At 47.7% G+C, this 18,647-nt stretch overlaps 1 protein-coding gene across 1 annotated transcript in view; it reads right to left on the reverse strand.

Moving 5' to 3' along the window:
* Nucleotides 1-18,647, reverse strand: part of LOC137906773 (glutamate receptor ionotropic, NMDA 2A-like) — a 40,702-nt gene that overhangs the window by 20,386 nt on the left and 1,669 nt on the right. The window contains exon 2 of the mRNA XM_068751061.1: nt 15,488-15,626. Coding sequence (XP_068607162.1) covers nt 15,488-15,626 — 139 coding nt within the window. The remainder of the gene's footprint in view (nt 1-15,487; nt 15,627-18,647) is intronic.

Below are 18,647 nucleotides of genomic sequence, written 5' to 3' on the forward strand. Positions count from 1 at the left end.
CCCTTGCAGCAGAGACATGAAGTCATTTCTTGACGCTAACAGAATGTAAAGGCCGTTCCCTCGTGAGCCAACGAGTGGCGGTCCCTAAAGCTCTGAAAGCTTTTTGGTTTCAGAACACAGAGACAGCTCCCGCCCCGCGTTCACCAACCCAACGCGGGCTTCCTACATCTCCTACGTCGACGGAGAGTCGTAGCATTTAGCTTGCAGGCGCTGGCTCCCGATGCTAACAAAGGCTACTTCAGTATTTAACAATCCCAACGCTCGAGTCTACAGTCTCACGCTCCCCAGGCAAACACAGGATCGCATTTAGCACGGCGCAGAGCCCCCCCCCTGAGATAGCATAACCTAGCTCAGACGAGTGAAGCATTAGCTCTTGGCGCTAACTCAGACAAGCATGTAATGGACGGCAGCGCGGTCCTGGGCTGGCAAAGCGCACGGGAATCACTTGGGAATGTTAGATGCAGCGTGTCTCCTGACGCTTGGAAACGCGCTTTCCTCCTCCGGCGTGAAAGTTGTTTTTTTTTGCACAAAAGTTACCGAGTTATCGAGCGTTTTCCGTCCGAGTGGGCTCACTGAAGCGCTCTGTTTTTGTAGATTTGAGTGGGCTCACTGAAGCGCTCTGTTTTTGTAGATTTGTAATAGCAACAAGCCGCTGTATTAATTTGACATTTATAAGCAGCGATAATTAAGATAAAACCCACAGTAGAAAAGGCCGTCTTAGTCTCTAACTAACAGCGGGTTCAGTTTTCATGCCCTTTAATGGGAAGTCTGCTGCTTCCCCAACACAAATTAAGTGTCTGGATGAGGGGTGTGAAGTACGGAAGCAGAAAATGCTGAGAGAATGTGAATCTCAACAAACAAATTGATTGTTTAAAACTTTTATAACGTGCACAAACTCCACCCGGAGAAATCACCAGAGAGATTTGAACCCATGACATTCTGGCTGTGAGGCAACAGCCAAATGTTCAAGTTTGATTCATCACTTTTTGTTTTTCTGACAGAGTTTTTTGAATCCGAAAACACCCAGCAGTTTTAGACCTTTGGAACGCTGATTGACGATGACGTTCCTGAACATCCAAAAACAAAATACTTAAAAAAAAACGTTCCTGAAACGGCACCGCTTAAAATTACTTATTAAAAAATAATAAAGGGAGGGAATCCAAAGAATGAACTCAGACAGATGTGAAGCGCAATATTTCGATATTATAAATTCATTGCTATTAAAATTTCAGCTCAAAGTTTTCGATGCCTTGAGCCTCTTTTGTATATAACGGCGCGATATGAGCGTAAATTCACTTTTTCCTTAGTCAATAACGGCCCCAGAAAGAGCAAACCTCCCATCCAGTCAGAAACTAATATACTCTGTTGTACTGGAGCTTTACTTTAATCTTGTCGTGGAAGAAATAAACACACATTTGTTTCCATTAAAACCAGCGTGCAGACATATTGCTGCCTGGAAGTGCATGCAGTCATCCATCAATCTGCCCGGTGTGCGTTTCCCCTGTCGACACGTCACCTTAAACCGTCACCAATACACTACAAGATCATCCATCTATCCATCTACGCATCTACCCACCTACCTATCTACACATCTATCTATCTACCTATCTACCTATCTATCCATCCATCCATCCATCTAACTGTTGTAGCTTGTCAAACTGTGACAGATAAATGTATTCAAGTGAAACATCTTTATTCTGGAGTGAGGCTGAGCAGCACAAACACATTCTTTCAATATTTTGATTTAATTAGCTGAACTTGCTACAACAGATGTTCTTCGGCGGAGAATTATTTCTAATTAGGACTGCAAAGCAAACTGAGTGTTTGTTCTTCCCCCTGCTGCAGGATGTAAATGTGATATCTCACCGATCAGATACATTTACAGGTTAATACATTTGATATTGTAACTCTGGCTGTTTTTAAAGAACATCTCGTTTGGTCCTCGCCGTGATCCATCAGCAAACCCTCTGAGAATCGAAAGCAAGCCTCGGCGGTGCTGACTCCATCACATACGGTGCTGCATCAGCACGCCAAAAAAAAAAAGAACATGGGGAGAAAACGGCTGGAATATTGTAAAGAAGTCGCATAATTATTCGGCTTAGGGAAGAAAAATTACATTCCAGCAAAACTCCAACAAAATACTTTGTGTTGCACGGCAGGAGTGCGCCTGCCAAGCGCCGCCGCCGGTTAAATCTGTCTCCTGAGTAGTCGCCGGCGTTTGTGTGCATGGCTGGCCCTGCCTATCCCGGTGTCGGGATGCTGCTCACGGCAGAGGCTAATCACAACACCTGTTCAGGAGAGATTACAGCCGGATCAGCCGGAGCGCTGAAAGACCTCTGCCTTATTAGGAGGGAAGAGTCGGCCCAGGCTGGGGCATCCACAGACACACAAACACACATGCACAGATATGCATCGGAAAAAACTCTATATATATCCGTCCTTATATGATGTGTGTGTGTGTGTGTGTGTGTGTGTGCATCCGCTGCTGTTTGAGTAATAATAACGGTTTGACTCATGGAGCTTCAGAGAGATAGAGATGCTCCTGCATCCAGCAAACCCCACCCGTCCCTCGGTTTCTCTCGTCCCCGATCGTCCCCTAATGAATTTAAAACAGCTCAAGGACCGTAAGACCCTGCATCCTCCTCCCTCTCTCCTCTGGCAGCCTCCATTGGCAAATCAAAGAATTTCCAGCTTGATATTTATAGCTAAAAGTGCCTTTGGGTGGAAAAACAAAATCCCACTCTCTCTCTTTGATTTGTACTCTTTCCCGTTCTCTCTCAACCCACAGACGGTGACTCTGTTGGACTCTGGAAACCTTAGGCCTGCTGTAAAAATGGCAGCAAAGCGGTGAGTCAGCCCGTCCCGGCTGACTACCTCTGGGTGGATCGTTGGACCGTGCTAAGCAGGCTATATGCGCCGCAGGTATGAGAACAGGACGACCAGTTCGGGTTCGGGTTCGGGTCAGGGCGGCTGTCCCGTGCCAGCGTGAAACAAAAGGATCGCCACAAGCCGGGAGATTAATTAGACGAAGCACTGAGCGTTAGCCTTTCAGCTTCTCGAGACGCGCTGCGGGGCCGGCAGAATCCTGAGACATTGGTTTATACCCATCTTGGTTAAAATCACATTAGCCCAGCGTTTCTTAAGCCGAGGCTCTGTGTTCGCTAAATACCACGGAATGAGTTTGCACAGCGGCACGGGATTCCAGAGGGCACGTCTGCCGGGGCCGGGCGGAGGAGGGTGGCCGCTGGGAGAAAAGCTGGGAAGTAGTGAAGGGTTTGCTTTTCAGAGAGGGGGGGTTAGACAAATCACTAATTCTGCAGAGGAAAGAAAAACGGTCGCTGAAGAGGCATTCGTTCATTATATATAAGCCTCGCTCAGGTCTGTGTGCGCCTTTTTAAACCAACAACTATATTGTGCACCCACGCTCGCTTTCTCAAACACACACACACACACACACAAAGATCTTGTTGCTACGTTCAGTGAAAGCAGCAACAGGGCGCCGCTCTTTAACACGCCTTCTGCTCAGTGTCCATTCCACCAGCTTAACCCCACCCGTGGTCTCCCTCCGCTCGCCGTCGCCAACCCGGGGACTCGCTCTCCTCACTGTACACGACAGTCACCATCAACTGTTACCATGGCGAATCGATGGTCAGTCTACAGATGGGAGCAGATTCAATTCTCCCTAGAACACACACACACACACACACACACACACGCCTGAACCCACAATGTGAATCCACGCTCTGCCATTCCACCACACTGGTAATGGATAGGTGTCGACTATGTGGATGAGAGCACACAGGCACGTGTGTGTGTCTGTGTGTGTGTGTGTGTGTGTGTGTGTGTTAATGATCAGATAAGTAACTCTATTTCCTTTACTAATTAAAGGAAGGCAGAGCTCCCCAAGGAAAAGAGAGCATACAGAATATCAGGGCGTTGTGTACTTGTGTGACATCCGCCAGACGCACACTGGCATATAAACACACAAACACACACACTCCTATGCACAAATTACTTTTGGCAGTGTGTATATTATCTCTGCTGCTGTGCATGTGTGTGTTTGCTAGCGTATGTGCAAAGTTGTTAAGTGTCCACTGGGGGAGGCAGAGCAGCGAACGCGGCAGATGCTTTCAAGCCAGTGGCGATTAGACAGCAGAGCGGAGATAATAGGCTACGGATGGAATTACCTACGCCCTATTAGTCGGTGCCCAACCTGCACGCCACACACAAACACACAAATGCTGATAATCTTGTAGATCTTGATCTTTTGCGTGTATGGTGCGCCCTACTGGTCAGAGCGCACAAAAAGAGAAGAGGAAGGGAGGGCTAATTTACAAGGCCAGATGGGGAAGGGAGGGGCGGACAGGTAAGGCAAGGGCCTGGGGGACGGGAGGAAGTCGAGGAAGTGCTAACACATTCAGAAAACAAAATGCATCACAGTCCGTAAGCAGGAAGATGAGCTGGGAGTTGACAGGGAGAGGAGGAGGAGGAGGAGGAGGCGAAGGACAGAGACAGACAGGAAAGAAGGGGAGAGATACGCAAGAAAATGCCAATAAAAAAGAAACAAGAGAAAGCCTCGCCTTCAGCTTCTGCCTGTGGCTGACGCTTCCTTGTGTGCATGCATGCGCTGAGCAGATTGCAGATATGACACACATCACATGCGCTCTGTATCCATCTGTCTATCCATCCATCCCTCCTTCCATCACTCCGTCACCAGCCGGGTTGATGCTGCAGCTTCCGCTCGGGAACGACGAGGCCCTGCTTCTCCCTCCCTCCCTCCCTCCCTCCCTCCGTTCCTCGCCTCCTTTCCTGCCCAACGCACTTTACAGAAGTTGGAACCACTGGGAGATCATTAGCACAGAATCAGACCCCCGACACTCGCCGCCCAAACCCGGACACCAAAAACACGCAGAAGCGCACACACGGTACCCACGACACACACAAAATGAAATGGGGGCACGGAGAGGAACACTGCAGCGTCAGAGCCAAAACCCAAAAGCGAAGGAGACAGTGTTACTGTGCGTGTGTGTGTGCATGTGTGTGTGTGTGTGTGTGTGTGTGTGTGTGTGTGTGTGTGCGTGTGTGTGTGCGTGTGTGTGTGCGTGTGTGTGTGCGTGTGCAGCAACATTGACAAGCGGTCTGGTGAGATGGGGGAGAAATGGGACTGGCAGTGCTCTATTTCTTTTTCAGAGAGGAACAAAAACCATCTGAAGCAGCTAAACTGAAACACGCATTTAGCTCAGCAGACGTGTGTGTGTGTGGGTGTGTGTGTGTGCGTGGCGCGCGCACGCTTCTGCTCCCACCCACACACCATACAAGCCCATTCAAGCAGCCTCTTTCTTTACATTCCTTCTAAGCACACAAATGAAGTTGCATTAACACAAAAACTTACATTCTCCTCTACTGCTCTCTCCACAAGTGCGTTCATGCATGCAGGTGCACGGACTCCAGCGCCCCCCCCCCCCCCCCACACACACACACACACACACAGACTCCCACACGTACAGTCGCAGTGAGTCTCTCCATCAGGAGTGTGCTGAATAATTCAGTCGTAGGGAAGTACACAAGACTGTTAGGAGTGTATTCAGCTTTGGCCCGGGGGCCGCCCTCCACTCTAAAAGCATGATGTCATCGCCAACCCCCCCCCGTCCTTTTTCGTGTTTGCTTTTATCCGTTTGATTCGCTGTTCCCACCCCTCTTCTCCAGTCGTTCTGTTTGAAATCTGGCCTTGATGGTACATTTGATGCTTAATTGAGTCCACAAATCTTCCAGACCCAGAGCGGGTTGGAAAATTACAATTTCTTAACGGCCTTCGGAGTTGCCTCGCTTTAAGAAGTCGACTTGAACCATCTGTGGTTCGGAGCAGGAGGAGCCACATTTCTTCTTCTACTGCATGCGCTCTCCTAATTTCTTCCTTCTGCCCTCCCATCTCATCCTTCCTCCCTCCCCCCCCTCCGTCCTCCTCCCCCCTTCCCTCTGCAGGTTTGCCAGCTGTTCTGCTGATCCACTGAAGCCACTCTCAGATTTAGGTCACTCTGTCAATTAAGGCAATTAGCAGCAGCCGAGTGACACCAGAACAAAAAGGCGCCACCGGCCTGCTTGACACTCCGCTACCTGCTACAGCCTCGGCTAGCCCCGATTCGGCACCGGCTCATCTGATTATTATTTATTTACCCTCGCATCGTTCAAATCGCAGGCATTGGTTTGTTTTAATTTGTCTGTCTGTCAGCCACATAACTCAAAATGTTGAGACGGATCTTGATGACATTTTCAGGACATGTTGGGAATGTTACGAGGAACAAATGCTCACATTTGGTGATGACAAAATCTGGATTTTCCCATTTACTTACGATGGAGGCTTTTTGTCATGAAAACCGTCTTCTGGATCTGATCCAGAGGACGTTTCGAAACCCATTTATGGATTCAAAAATCAACTCTGAATCTCGACTTTTCATGGTTAGCGTATAAAGATACCAAGAACAATCTAGAACCCTTTGATGATGATCCAGATCACCATGTTAGGAGGAGAATGAGCTGCTTGGAGGAGGTTGGAGGTCTCTGCGCTATTTTAGTTATTCCTGTGATTTCTAAAATTGTCTGTAAAAGCTTTCTAATCGCTGCAGCCAAGCGCCTTTCCACCTGAAGGCGGCAGAGCTCGCCTACAGCGCGGCGTGTGTAACAGTCATTCTGCTTTCTGCCACGCCGGGAATCGATTATAGAGATGATAGCGGCGTCACTTTGGACTGGATGGCCGTTACCAAAAGACGTTGGGTTGTTGACAAGAAGGCCACGCGATGCAGATCCGACGTGGACCTTGTTTCGAGAGCGGGGCTATTTTATCGTCAACCACAGCGGTGTCTTCAAGCGAAACAACCGTCTTGCTGAAACGAGCCAGACGGCGCCGACGCAGGCGTGTGCAGCGTGCCGATCTGTAATGCAATCTTTGAGGACGTGTCAGGCTTGTAAGCACCGTCGGCCATCATTAACCGCCGTGGCGATGCGTAGGCCTCTCTTCGGATTACGCCGGTCCAAATCGTCTGCTAGCTAGCCCCGTTCCATTAACAGCTGATTAGCGCCGGAGAACAATGTTCCGGGATGCATCACCATCAGTTGGCCCAGCAGCACCTCTGGCCATCATTAAACCGCTGCAGCGAGCTCGGCCATCTCAGCCCATATTGCTGCATATTCTCTCTCTCTTTCTCTCTCACACACACACACATACACACACGACACATGCTCACTGCCGGGCTGCAATTAATCAAATCCAAATGTTCGCAGCGTTCGGATCGATTCTTCCCTGCAAACAAGTTCATTTTTTCATTTTTTTTTTTTTATCGCTTAGTACGATATCCATAGCGATAATGTTTTTAGGAGACAAATCCATGGCGTCGCCCGGTTTTCTGGTTGATGCAGAAATCACATAGAACTTCTAGAGACAGAAGGATTTTAGCTTCATAGAGGAATTTAAGGATTCCTTTATCAATATTTCGACATACTTGTCACATAAATCCTAATCCGAACACGATGCCTGATAATCTGACTGAACAGCTGTGATTAGTCAAATGACACAAACAACAACCTGCACCAGGTAAACAACGAGCTGCTGCGGCGTCTCCACGCTGTTCATCATCTTCTCTGTGACTAATGCTGATGGTGTCATGCAAGCGCTGCCTGAGACAGGCCGCCACACGCACACACACACGTGTTCGTCCTCTCTCATCCTCACACTTATCTGTTACCATATATGGTTCAATTATTCCACAAGCCCTCTCAACCATCTCTCTCTCCTCTCAGTGCATCCCTCTCTACCCCCCCCCCCCCGTGTCCCCCGTCCGTCCCCTGCCTACTTCACCGTCTCTTTCTCGGCTTTCATTGCCTCTCTCTTCCTCTCCGATTTGCTCTGAGAGTGTTATTTATACAGCAACAACCCACGCACAGTTGAGCAGTGCGGAACAGAAGAGTGAAGGGAGTTTGACTTGCCAAAGCGGGCGTCACCTCAGAAACGCAGCAGCACCCTTCTCTCCTTTATTCTGTCTATCCTTCCACCACTCTGCCGTTCTCTCTTTATCTCGTGACAACTCTGCCGTTCTTACAGCGCCGCATACGAAGCATTAAATAGTTCAAGGGCGGCAGCTCGAATGGAGGATGGAGCGTTAGTCGGGCGTCCGTGGCTGGGAGGAAGAAAACGGGAAACATGAAGGGGATTCGGAGCCTCCTGTGTCGATATGGGAGGAAGCGGGAATGTTGGAATATTAAGAAAGTACGAGGGCTTTTATCTCCCTGATGCGGAGCTGGAAATATGTGAAGTGAGTCACAGCTGGATGTGGAGGTCAGAGAAGTGGAACTATGACTCACAGCCAGCTGGTGTGAATTATCGACTGGGGGAATCTAAAGAAAAATAACGCACGCGTAACTTTACCTGGAAGAAAATAGCCAGAGAAATCCACACGCTTTCCCTGACTAACGTGTCACTTCGACTCCCATCTCTAGTCTGAGGCGAACCCTGCCTCCCTGGCCTTTTCTTTTAAAGGTCGGAGAAGAGAGTTTGTGACCGGAAGGCCGGAGCGGCGTGATAAATCTGGGTGGCAAACATGAAAGGCAGCGCTAGCCTCTCCCTCGTTACCGCCGAGGCGGCCTTGAGCAAGACCCCCCCTCCCCCCCAGACTCCTCCGTCGGAGCTGCTTAGACTGAACTCAGGTGTGAGTGTGTAGCTGTGTGAATGCAACAGGAGCACCACAACAACAACAGCACCGCTCTCAGTAAAGCTTTTATTTATAGCAAATAAAAATAATATTTGGCGTTTAATCATCAGAATGATCATAATCACTGTTGGTTAACTTACAATCAGTTCAAAACTCGTGGTGTTTTTAACGCGTTTGACACCATTCCCGTACTCATGGATCTGCAGAGACCAAGGAAAACGGCAAATATGCGTTCCAACACCACAGAAGAAGATCAAACCTGGAGCTCTATTTGTCCCACCATCGCACCTTTTTATATTTAAGACCGAGACCGTTTCATTGCCGGTTGCACTTCCTGATTCTGCTCCCTCGTCTTGTGAAAGAGCCGCAACCTTACATTGGACGGCGTTGACCGTCCACCTGGTGGGACTCAGAGGTCAGAGGCCACCGGCTGCTGAAGCCAGAAGTGCAGGAGAGCAGCACCATCTGCGATTTGCAGGGACGACGCGCTGATGTCCCAGAGGTGGAGTCTTTCTTTCACACCACAGCTGCAATCCAAAGAAAAGTCAAGAGGGCCGAGGGAAGGAAGCAAATCCTCCGTTTTGAATGCCATGGTGACAAAACAGCTTCCCGTTTGGAAGAGTTGCATTTTCTGCACCCTCTGCTTCCGTATCTCCGGAGGATCCCCGGTCTGGCACGTGCGTGCCCATCACGGCTATTTCCAACATCCCAGGTGGCGAGGCCGCGAGGCGGCGGCTCCCCGAAGCGTCCGCACGCTGTGCTCAAACAGACTACGGGGGGTTACTGGAATAGCAGAAGCCAGCTTCACTCATCGACTTGTCTCAGAGAGTGGGTGTCAGCTTCCTCTTTAATGCACGCTAACTGCCACAATTACCGAATATGCAATTCCACCAACACGATGCAGGGAAGTCTAATGGAATAAACAGGCCTGAAGAGGATGGCGCCTGAAGCCGTGGCAGCGGTCCCACTCGCACATCCCGGTACTCAATTATTTGGAATGAAAAGATTTGTGGGTTGGTAAAAAAAAAAGGGGGGGGGGGGGGGGGGTTGATGATGAAAGACTTTCCTTTCATCTAATGAATATATCAAGTGCTCGCTAATTAGCTGCAGCCGCTCAGCTTGAAGACGTCTATTCGGTGGCGTTTTACTCCGGGGTCGCTACGCGCTCGCCGAGACGCTTCCCTCCGCCTGCGGTCGGCTTTATGTTCGACACAATCGATGACTCGCCCATTTGGGCCGTTTGTATGGTACGGACAAAATAAAATGTCGAAGGAGACGCGGGAACAAAGAAAGAGAAAGAGCTCTGCTGATTGGTTGAAACGCTGCACTCCTGGAACCCGACTCCATGGTAGATAATCACTTCTGCCTTTAGCTAAAGAACGCCAACCAATCAGTTTCTTCCCCTTCTTCTACTCTCTGTATCCCTCCATCTATTCTTTCTGTCCGGGGCCAGCTGGTGTGTTTCCCCTCGGAGAAAGGAAGAGCCTCCTTAACATGGAGGAAGAGGAGTGGAACTGACAGCAGCATGCTTCGACTCTGACACAATTCAAACCTCCCTTTCTCTACCTTTCCTCGCTGCTTTCTCTCCTCCACCTCCTTTTCCTCCCTTGCTCATGTGATGCACACGGGAGTCGGATGTCAGGAGGTTGGTGCCTGCGCTCTATGGGTGCGGATGCAGGTGAGAAACGTTGCATCGCATGCACGCAGGTAATCGTTTCCTGCCCGCATGGCTTAACTACATTAACTGGGATTTCACATTAAATATGAACTGCAGCAAGTTGCTGTTTTAAAATCGACTGTAGAGAACTGAAAGGAAAATTGATGAAAACTATTATTTCATCTGCAACTACAATTTGAACATGAAAAACAGCACACACAAATAAGCAATTGTCCTCCTCAGCATTTTCCCCTCTGAGATGATTGATGCGAGACAGCGAAGCTGCAATGGCTGCCGGTCCCTCAAGTCCTGCAACTTTGTGAAGCACTTCCTTAACTATGACTGATTGTTTTGTAGGCCTGTTGCAGTAATTGGCTTGTTAGACAATCGAAAAGTTGGAGGGCGGTGGTGCACCTGCAACAGCGTTCGCTCTGGAGGATGCGTCCCTCGCTTCGGGCACCAATTACACTGAGCGAGTGCGTCGCCGGTGGCCGAGCAGAAGCACGACTTTCACACCTTCAGCTTAGCATTAGCGCCCTGGAGGTAGCTGACCATCATTTACTATATTGATATTACACACGCGTTATTTAATCATTATGCTACTTAAGTCTCATCCAGGTTGTGCGTCTGAGGCGGGACGCCTAGATCATCAGCTGGCGGGTCTTGGAATTCGGGGGGCCATTTTTCATCCCCAGTCTGAGCCCGGTGACGATGGCTTCTTGTTTATCAGGTATTTGTTTGTAATGGTTTCTATTGATCTGAAACCCCATGGAAACCACACATCTAGCAACCCAACATGGGAACAGCGCTCTCTGCACACGGACGTGTTAGATATTTGAGTTATGCATGCACGCTCACAATACACAGGTTGCACAAACACTCTTTGTTTCTTTATCTCTACATACTCTGAGGTAATCACACACATAGATTAATCACATATAAAGTATCACACATTGTAACTGATACACGATGGGAATAAGTTAGGGCCCTAACGGCCCATCCCAGGAGGAGGGTGTAAGCACCCCCTGGGAGGAGGGTGTTTTCATGCCCACTATAAAGATCACTGCCGTAGAACATTCGGGACTCTTCTACAGAGTCCCGCTTCCGCGTCTGTAGGAGAGTCCAGCGCTGTATTTCCTTACCAGCTTTGTACTTACTGAATACCTTCAGTAAACTTGATTCGTTTTATAATCCTGACTCATTATTGAATAAACACCTCCAACATGATATATAATAAAAGAACCGGGGAAAAAGGAGAAACCTAACAGACGCTTTGGGCGATGCTGTTTTTCATCTGTGATCCAGGACAAATATCAAGAAAAATGAGGCGAAATAAAAAGACATCCTTCATGATTAGCTTCATTTTGGGTGCAAACAAGCCCCGCAGTGAGGCGCGTTCTCTTTTAGTGACGAGCCGCTTTAATTATACAGCAGATGTTCACGTTATTAATGGAGATGCTATTTTCCTGAACCTCTGTTAACTGTTCGTGATTATGTTTCCATATTATGGGGCTATTATCGAAGAACTGTTTACAAATGTGCGTGGAGAGAATCTCTGACATGATTTTTAAGCTCCTGACAAATAGATGTTCGAATATCAGCATTAAAAATCAGCACGATCAACAACTGAGACTTACCCATAAGAATGAATCCACATGATTTAGAATTGGGTCCAAGATAATTACATGCTTTATTCATCTCGTCAGTGTTGGTGGGATGTAATCGATAATTGAGCTTTTACTGCTGGTGCTCAGAAGCACTCACAAAACCCCCCGAACACACAACCTCGGACATCTGCAACACTAAAGAGCGCAAAATGGGCTTCAAGTCCAGATGAAAGGGTCGGGAATATTACTGCAAAACAACCTCCATGCAGCGGTTAGGAGCAGAGAGGCCGAACTCTAAAGGAGGGGAGAGCCCGTTCATAAACTCAAGGGCAAACAGCAGAATGTTAGTCTTGCAAAAGGGAGACCTAACAAACAACATCTGCGCTGCGGCGGAGCGAGGGAAAGCCAACAGGGAGATGAGACGAAGCTTTGTGGATGCGTTTGGTAAGCCTGGCAGCGACGCTCCGGTTCCGGCAGCGCGGAGGACTTGGAAGTCAGATTAATCCATATGTGCATGGAGTTACATTAATCTGGAGGAGAGAAGACTGGAGATGGGCTGGAGACGCTTCTCCCAAGGCTTCACGGTCAAATGCTGCAGACGTTTCATCCGGGGGGGGGGGGGATCAATTGATCGTAAATACAGAACGCTGGTGTGCAAATGTAACAGGTCATATTTCTCCCCCCATTCTCCCCCACGCAGTGACTCACCCTCCTTCCTACCAAGCGTTTTACTTATTTTCACTCTGCTGGGATGCATGACCTTCAGTGAAATACAAGCCGGGTTTGACACGGAAGGTTTTCACCTTCGTCCACCTCAGTTTGAGACTCGGTGAGCAGGACCTCGCGGACATTTCTCGCACGAAGCAGATCGATCGCTTTTATTACACGCCGCTGGGGGCTGTCAACATAACAGAGAAAGGAAAATTAAGTCTCGGTAAAATGTCTATGTGGAGGCTGGAGACATTTTATCTGGGATTAACCCCTGAGGGGACCCCATGCAAGAGTCTAGACAACATTCCCTAAATGGATGTGATGTAGTCTAAGACAGGGAAGTGCCTTGTAGTGACTAATATCACATTCAGGTGGGAACTGCTTGTCTCACATTAGCCGGCTCAGACGAATGCGTCGCGTCGTCGCCATCCGAACACATCAGTTCAGATACACATTCACAAAAACAGCAGCACGGAAACGAGCCTGGAGCCGCCGAGAATGTTTTCAAGGCATAAGCCGATCGCATGTATTACACACTGGCTGCTCCGGTCCCACAGGCCATGCAGCTATTTACTGCGGAACCGGCGCTCGGGCTGACAATATCAAGACGTCGCCTTCAGGAGGCTTGTGGGGGTAATGTCAAGAGGCAGCTTGTAGATTTTATGTAGGAAGCTGTCTCCCTTAAGAAAGGAGGAGTTCAAAGCGGTGTGAGATAATAAAAAATAAATGCAGGGGACGCTTGTAGGGCGAGGACTGGTGCCAGAATGAAGGACGGCACGGCGCATTTATCAGGAGGCCGGGAGGGGATGAGAGAAGATGAGAGGGGACGCCATCCCCCTTGTTAAACCCCCAAGGTCACTATTAGGCAGGCGACACATGGCCGGTCCAATAACCAATACATTATTGAGGAATAATTCATTTTGATGCAGCAGTTTCCGGCGGGCCCCCAGAAACTAACGGACCAATTGCACGCTTTGTAAATCTCCTTACTATGAAGATCTATGATACTACTCAGCCAATGAAATCTGTGCATCGAGGCAAGTGAGATTTATACGCGCAAAATCTGCAGGAGGAATAAGCAAGTGTGAGAAAAGTTATTTCACATGGAAAACATGGCAGAGCACTTAGTCCAGTAATGACAGTCTGAAGTTTCATTTATTGATCCTTCCCTCAGGCGGTTCTGAAGCAGCACGTCTCGCGTCTCATGGCGATTATCGCAAATCGCCATTGTGAAGTGCTCTTACTCGTCAAAGCATAAAGTATCTTTTGAGCTCACATGCCCACTCATATCTGAGCTGGGGGTGGAGGAAACCAGCATGGAATACTCAGGATCCCTTATTCCATTTGTCCCTGTTAACCTTGTCAAATACATTCACTAAACGAGATGGTTAATGTCACCATAAAAAAAAAACCTAAAAAGGCGTCCTTCAGTACATTTGAGATTTGTACATAAAGTTTTTGAGTTGTGCCCAAGAAACAAATCCCACTCAGAATCATCCTCGTAACCATGGAAACGTGAACAATGCAAATTCTAAAAGGAGAATAGCTAGAAATGCACGGCTTCATTGGTTGTAGTATGTAAAAAGTTATTTTATTACTGGAAATATATTGAGAAACTGCAAAAAAAAAAAAGAACACCAGATTGTGCTGAAGTCCAGCTTGTCACCATGGAAACATTTTTTTTTTTTTAAAGCCAATTTATTACACAGCAAAAGGCGGCTCTTCATGTTCTGACTATTTTTTCATCACCTTATTAAATAAGAAAAGTTTTTCATTTCCTTCCTCGGAGTCCAGAGGGAGACGCCGAGCCGGTTCTTTTTTTGGATTGGTTCGTTTAAAATTAAAAGCAATCAGCACATAAGCGGTATACTTAAAAAAAAAAGCTTCTCTGTGCAGGTTATATCATGAAAGAAAGGAGATCAAACAAACCAAGACAGGAGATATGATGATGCAATGGCAATAACAAGCATGCATTATACTTTGAGCCACTTTAAAAACACTTTACGTGCTTTTATTGACATGACATTGACTGTGCGTCTAAATATTCAACCTGATTGGGAATCGTTTGTGAAAAATCATCTCAGTCAAACTGAAAAGATTTAAATTCAAACCCCTGCAGTTAGAAATTTCCAGCTATAAAATCTTTTCTCCAACGACACAGGCTGTAAATGTACATCTTCTGTATGGCGTTAACCATATAATTGCAAGCAGTTTAGTTTTTAGTTATTCTCTAAAAACACAGACACACACACACACACACGCACGAGCTTTCCCCTTGAAGCCGTTCTGAAAAGGTTTATATAATCTTAAAATAGCCGTGTGGTTTGTGAGGACAGGGATTTAAAAAAAAAGAGAGACGTTACTATGGAGCTGCTGTGGTGTGACATCACACACACACACACACACACGCACACGCACACGCACGAGGGCCCTGCCATTGCCATCTCATTGTACTCCCTAACTGGGGCGTGAGAGGAGGAGGAATGCAAAGGGGGATGACAAGAGAAAAGGAAAGGGAACGAGGTGATGGGAAGAAAGAGGTTAAGTAAAAGACATGGAGGATGGCTTAAAGGTAAAAGGACATGAAAGTGGGGAAAGCTGGAATGCGTTTGAAGGAGTGTGGTGAATGAAAAATGAAGACACGACACAGAAGCCTGATGTGTGTGCGATCAGAACCGACAGATTGACCTCGGCGTGATCCGTGAATATTCGTGCAAACACACCATTGTGTGTTTTAATCATCACAAACAGGTGTAAAGACAGCAGGTCCAGCCGAGGGGATTGTCTCGTTGCACGTGAGACCGAGGGACCTGTTGGCTGATGGCGACGTCCTGCTGTTCCGTCACACGGCTGCCGCGGATGCTCAACAGCTGCAGCGGCTCTGCCGAGGAGAGGCTGACAATCTCCAGCAGCCGCTTCCAGCGAGCAAACAACAATAAGCGATGCTCTCTGCCAGCGGAGACGGATAGACTCAGCGCGGAGGCAGTCGCAGCGGTGCTGCACCGAGAGGACGATATCTGGAATTCGTTGCTCCAGCTTGCAATCAATACGCCCGCATACAGTCAGAAAGCTAAAGCAATATAATCTCAGACGCAGTTTGATATCAAGCGTCTCGATGTGAGAAGTTTGCTCACGTCTACTTTCATTTCATTTGACGTTTAATACGCGGAGGCAACTTGGATCAATCTGGGAGCTAATCGGGGCGTCTAATTATCTCTTCTGTCGTCTATCGACTCTGGACATCTCTCGCAGGATCAGGCGCTTCTGCCTCCCTGTCGGCGCCGTCAGGACGGGTATATTTCAGCGGTCGGTAATAATCCTCCGTTTTCTCCTGCGCCTCGTCGGCATCGTTGCCTCGATAAGACACTGGCGTGTTGTTCGATGAGTTTGATGCCCGCACTTCCTGTCGTGTGTGTTCGGGAATGCTTTACAACGTAAAGTTTACGTGGATCTGATTTGATGTATTTTTGCCTTCAGTGGATCAAGGAGTCTCTTTTTGAGACATTTGTTTGACTCTAATGAACTAAGACCCCCCCCATTGATGTCTGCATTTCCGACAGTCAAAAAGACTTCCCACTCCAGGCACACCGATGTCTCTGTGGATTATTTCTGCGTTTTATAACATGTTGTCAGCTGTTTTACTGAGGCGGTTTTCAGGGCATTGGTGAACAATAAATTAATAAGAGCCCTAACTTTATCTGAAGCGAGCCAGCGGAAGGTCACGCCCTGAGAAAGGGCCGGGGCGGGGCCTCCAAAAGTTTGGATTTCCTGCTGTAAAGGGCAATTTGCACCCAGAAGGGGAAAGGCCAACCTATTCCTGCCCCTGAACGCCACTGGTTGTCAGTGTCAAAATCGACATCGCTGCCGGAATAGAGCACGAGTTTAGGCTGCTGCGGATGGGCAGCTGCACCGCGAGCCGGGCCATAAAGCTGTCCGATATAAGCATTGACTGACAGGAGGTTTTTCTCCTGCTGCCCGGCTGATGTCAAGAGGAGCCGACTCATAATACTGACAGTTTTACCCTGGGCTTTATATGTGATCAAAAACAAGCACATAGAAAGTGGTTGGGGAGGCTTAAACAGCGTCTTACACCGAAAGGTTATTGTTCCGATCAGCCCAGTGTTTATCTCCAACACGAGGAGTTCTGCCTCACATATGGAAGGATAATAAATAAGAATAATAAAAGCGTTATATTTAAAGGTGATATTTGTGCATCGTTTGACTGAATCTTTGCTTTTATGAAGGTCCAGTCCAGCGAGTTGGGAATTTTTGCGTAGCCTATAAATTAATTATATTTGATTTGTACAATTTTAGTCTTTTTCCAGAACTGCATCATGCATTTAAGTTTAGGTTCCATTTGCATTGATATTGCATTAATGATGCTCTCTGTAGCAGTTAGCTGCGAGCTTACAGACATCACAGTATATGGCAGGCAGGATGCTTTAAAATGCAACGCGATCCATAGCCGGTCAGTTTATTTAAATCCTTTTTCATTTTATTTTACGTCCCTCGGCACAGGTGCTTAAATCAATCGGTGGGAGATGAAGTCCATACTTAGCCATTATATTTACACATCTCGTTCTCTCCACATTGGCCCCCAGTCGACGGCCCGCCTGCAGTTTTTTATTTTAATAACCTGAGGTTATTAACGCTTCCTTTTCAAAAAAAATAAATCAATAGTGTCCAGCTGTGTTTTTTATTGCAGATGGGAGGAGAAAACTATATATACGTTTTTTGAAAACCAGCATGTCCCTGGTCGTTGGATTTGTGGCAGTTAATTTAATTTTCTCTGTTTGGATCCATCCAAGCCCATCGTCACTTGTTGCGGTCTGTACTACTGGTTCCATAAATGTTATTCCCATCCTAAATGTTATTTCCTTCCTAAAAGATTGTGAGATATTTCTTTTTCAAACCACAAATGTCTTTTTTAAACCAAAATAACATTTTCTGCATGTCCGTTTGAGAGACAACAGGAATAAAACGACGTAAACGCAAAGACCTGAAGTGTGAACATGCAGCTGCATTTACCTCAAGCATAGGTTTGCCCTTTGTTGAAATAAGAAGGCATTCAAACATCTCCCAGTGAAGGTTATTCATTCGGGTTTTAGCGTGGATGGTGACCTTTCAGGAAACAACATGTGAATGCCAGTGTGGATGAACATCGCTCTGACACATGAACAGCGTTATAAAACGAGTCGTCTTTGCGTGGAGGCAGCAGGAGTCGCCGGTGAATGATGAGGACTCGATCCGTCATCGTCAGCCTCATCGAGGAACCGGGTATCAATACCTGCGGTGTAAATACGGCCAGAGACAGGCAGAACAGAACTAAGTAGCCTAGTCTGGTTTAGTCGCCATAGTAACCACATCATCCAGCTACCTCTCACAAACTAACACAAAGCCATCATCCTAAAACCTTGAATTTAATATTTTGCATAATGTTAGATTGAGCGAGGACGTCTGAGTGTGTGCTCTGATGCTAACAGTCGAAGCTAACCGCTGACTGAGAGACGAGGCAATGTGAAGAGAACAAAAAAGGAGATGGAGAAAGAACAGCCATAGGCATGGGGCAGGAGGAGACAGAGAGACAGGAAGGAGGTAATCGCCCGAGCGCAGGCGAGGACTTGGCGCCTGAATGACGCTGCACTGTATCTTCTGCAAGTGACAGCAGGTGTGGGGAGCAGGTGTTAAATATTAAAACGGCTCGGCAGAGAAACTGGGCAAATGGCCCCCACTGATATGGGGCATCCCAGGCCACACACACACACACACACACAGAGAGAGTGGCACACATGCAAATATGCAGACACCCCAGAAGGCACCCCCCCCCCCCCCCCCCCGGGGTTATAGCAAGGCAGAAAGAACATGCATGTTTAATTCACTACCTTCCATTTCAGCATGTTTGTGTTCGGATGCTCTGCACTGTGACCCCCCCCCCCCCCTCCATTAAAAAGAAGAGATGAACAAGGATGG

This window comes from Brachionichthys hirsutus, chromosome 17, assembly GCF_040956055.1.
Source record: "Brachionichthys hirsutus isolate HB-005 chromosome 17, CSIRO-AGI_Bhir_v1, whole genome shotgun sequence".
Lineage (NCBI taxonomy): Eukaryota > Metazoa > Chordata > Actinopteri > Lophiiformes > Brachionichthyidae > Brachionichthys > Brachionichthys hirsutus.